The sequence below is a fragment of the Mauremys mutica genome, chromosome 13 (genome assembly GCF_020497125.1).
Source record: "Mauremys mutica isolate MM-2020 ecotype Southern chromosome 13, ASM2049712v1, whole genome shotgun sequence".
NCBI lineage: Eukaryota > Metazoa > Chordata > Testudines > Geoemydidae > Mauremys > Mauremys mutica.
The window spans coordinates 37997320-37999701 of record NC_059084.1 but is presented as its reverse complement, the minus strand read 5'-3'; the positions used below and the strand labels follow the sequence as shown (position 1 = coordinate 37999701).

Here is a 2382-nt window from a genome sequence, read left to right as displayed (position 1 = left end):
AGGAGGATTTGGGGGTTGATCTAAAGAGGGTCGGAGGTTGGATCTGAGGAGGATTTGGGAGTGGATCTGAGAAGGATTTGGGAGTGGATATGAGGAGGGTCGGCAGTTGGATCTGAGGAGGATTCGGGGGTTGATCTGAGGAGGGTTGGAGGCTGGATCGAAGGAGGATTTGGGATAGATCCTGGTAAGGTCTGGGTTTGGATGCAGGACTTGGTGGGAGCAAGAGGGATCATAGCTCATCCCCCTCCCCTGCCTGGCTCTCAACCTGTGTCTCAAAGTGGACTGGTTCCCCATCGACGCAGGCGATGACGATTCTGCTGGTGCTACTGGACCCGCTGTAGTCACAGTTGGGGGGATCAGACCCTCCTTGGAGCTCACAGACAGTGAGGGGGAAGGGGCCTTCGCTGAGGCGCAGGTCTCCTCCAGCCGGCTCCCCGCCGTCCCCACAGACGGGCTCGATCTGGTCGGCACTGCTGTGGATGAAGGTGTTGAGGTGTTTGCACTTGTGGGCAGTGGCCAGGTCCCGGCGCCGCATCAGGAGGTTGCAGTAGCGCCGGGTGTCTGGAGGGCTGGGGTCAGAGGCGTCCACATGCTGCCTCAGGAACTTCTCATAGCGCGACTCCCCTCGGGCCAGGGCCAGACCAGTGACCAGCAGGACGAGGGGCAGCAGGAGTGCAGGGAGGGCTCCCTTCAGGGCCATGGCCAAGTCTGTCACTGGATCAACCTGCAGTGGGGAGAGAGGGGGGAGATGGGTAGAGACAGCGTGGGGTGGGGATCTGCCTCCTCCATGGAACCTCCTGGGCACTGCCCAGACCCCATCTGAGATAAGGGTCCCTGTTGTGCCAGGTGCTGCACAGACCCTGACCGAGATCAGGGTCCCCGTTGTGCCAAACGCTGCCCAGAACCAGAGATCAGGGCTCCCATTGTGCCGGGTGCTGCACAGACCCTGAATGAAACAAGAGCCCTGTTGTGCTGGGTGCTGCTGTGATGTTTCTTCAGGTGTTTGGAGCTGTACGTCACCCCATCACTGCCCTGCCTCAAAGCGAGAGAGATTTGCAGCTGCTAAAATGAGTCTGCTCCCTGCCTCTCCCATCAGCCAGCTGGCCTGGCACACTCCTCTGGTCCTGGTGCACCCTGGCAGGTAGCCCTTGGGGCTCTTCAGTTCCCCAGCTCTTCAGAAGCGTCTTCCTGCAGCAGGCAGCCCAGACAGATCGAGAAATCACCCAGGCCAGCATCTCCAAAGAGCCAGGACAAGGCCAGCCTGGGTACTCCGCCCGCCCGTCAATATCACAGCACTGAGCTGCATTTATAACCAACCAGGGTCCAGTCCTGACTAAAGAAAAGAGCTTTCTGTGCCATGAAGCAGAGAGACCAGAGGCTAAAATGATCACAGAGAAAACACACCTACGACCTCCGTCCCCAGTGACTCAACAGCCCTCAGCCAGCCACAACCCACAGCGAAGCTCCCTCTCTTACCTACTGTGACTTCTTGATGTCCCTCTCCCACGTGGCTAGAGACCTGTTGTGCAAAGCTACAGAGAGACCCAGGTGCTATGTCCCGACGTGGTGGCCAGAAAGGCGATCTCTCCCCTTCTCCTTATAGTCCAACTGACCTTAGACAGGCCAGGTAAAGGTCTCTGCCCCAATGACTGTTCTCCAATCAGCCGACACACTCCTGCCTCCCTCACCTGGCTCTCAGCTGGCTTTTCCTGTTGACTCAGATGCACGTAACTTCCTAAGTCTCCGGCCTTAGTCAGAGCGGTAAAGCCACATTCCTGTAATGAGGTTGAACTTGTAGATCAAGTTTGTCCCCGAAACACGCGTGAGGACTATCTGTGTGGCACATATCTTGATATGCACCCTCTGTGCCTACGTCAGGCCATGGTGTTACTGAGCAGTGTGTCACCGGCTTTCCTTTGCTGCACCTTGCAGAGAAATACTGTGACAGTTAGGGGCAGGGAGATGAATTTGTAACAAAACCAGTTACATTTAGAACTAAAGATCAGAGCTTCAAGTGCCACGAAGCAAAGAGAATAGAGACAGAAAATGGTCACAGATCAAGCACAAGTATAACCTCACTTCCTAGTGACTCGACCTGCTTTCAGCCAGCGACAACCCGCGGTTAAGCACCTCAGTGTGACCCTGAGTCCCTGTGTTCACACCCTGCACTTATTGTAATAGTCTCCATGCCAAGGATGCCATGCGAGGTAGCATTTAATGACAGCCTGGTGGGTAATATGTATGTGGAGAGTGTGCGCGGAATGCATGGCCAGAGTTATGAACATGAGCTGAGGTTATGACTGCAACGTGTTTGCCAGGTGAGCCTGGGGGCAGGCTAAACCAGGTTCACAAAGACAAAGCACAAGCCAATGACTCTGGTCA

At 55.8% G+C, this 2382-nt stretch overlaps 1 protein-coding gene across 1 annotated transcript; it reads right to left on the bottom strand.

Moving 5' to 3' along the window:
• Positions 1-229: 229 nt before the first annotated feature.
• On the bottom strand, positions 230-700 carry LOC123348361 (ribonuclease-like). Its single transcript, XM_044985881.1, has one exon. It carries the CDS (start codon positions 698-700, stop codon positions 230-232), a length of 471 nt encoding a protein of 156 aa, XP_044841816.1.
• Positions 701-2382: the final 1682 nt, after the last annotated feature.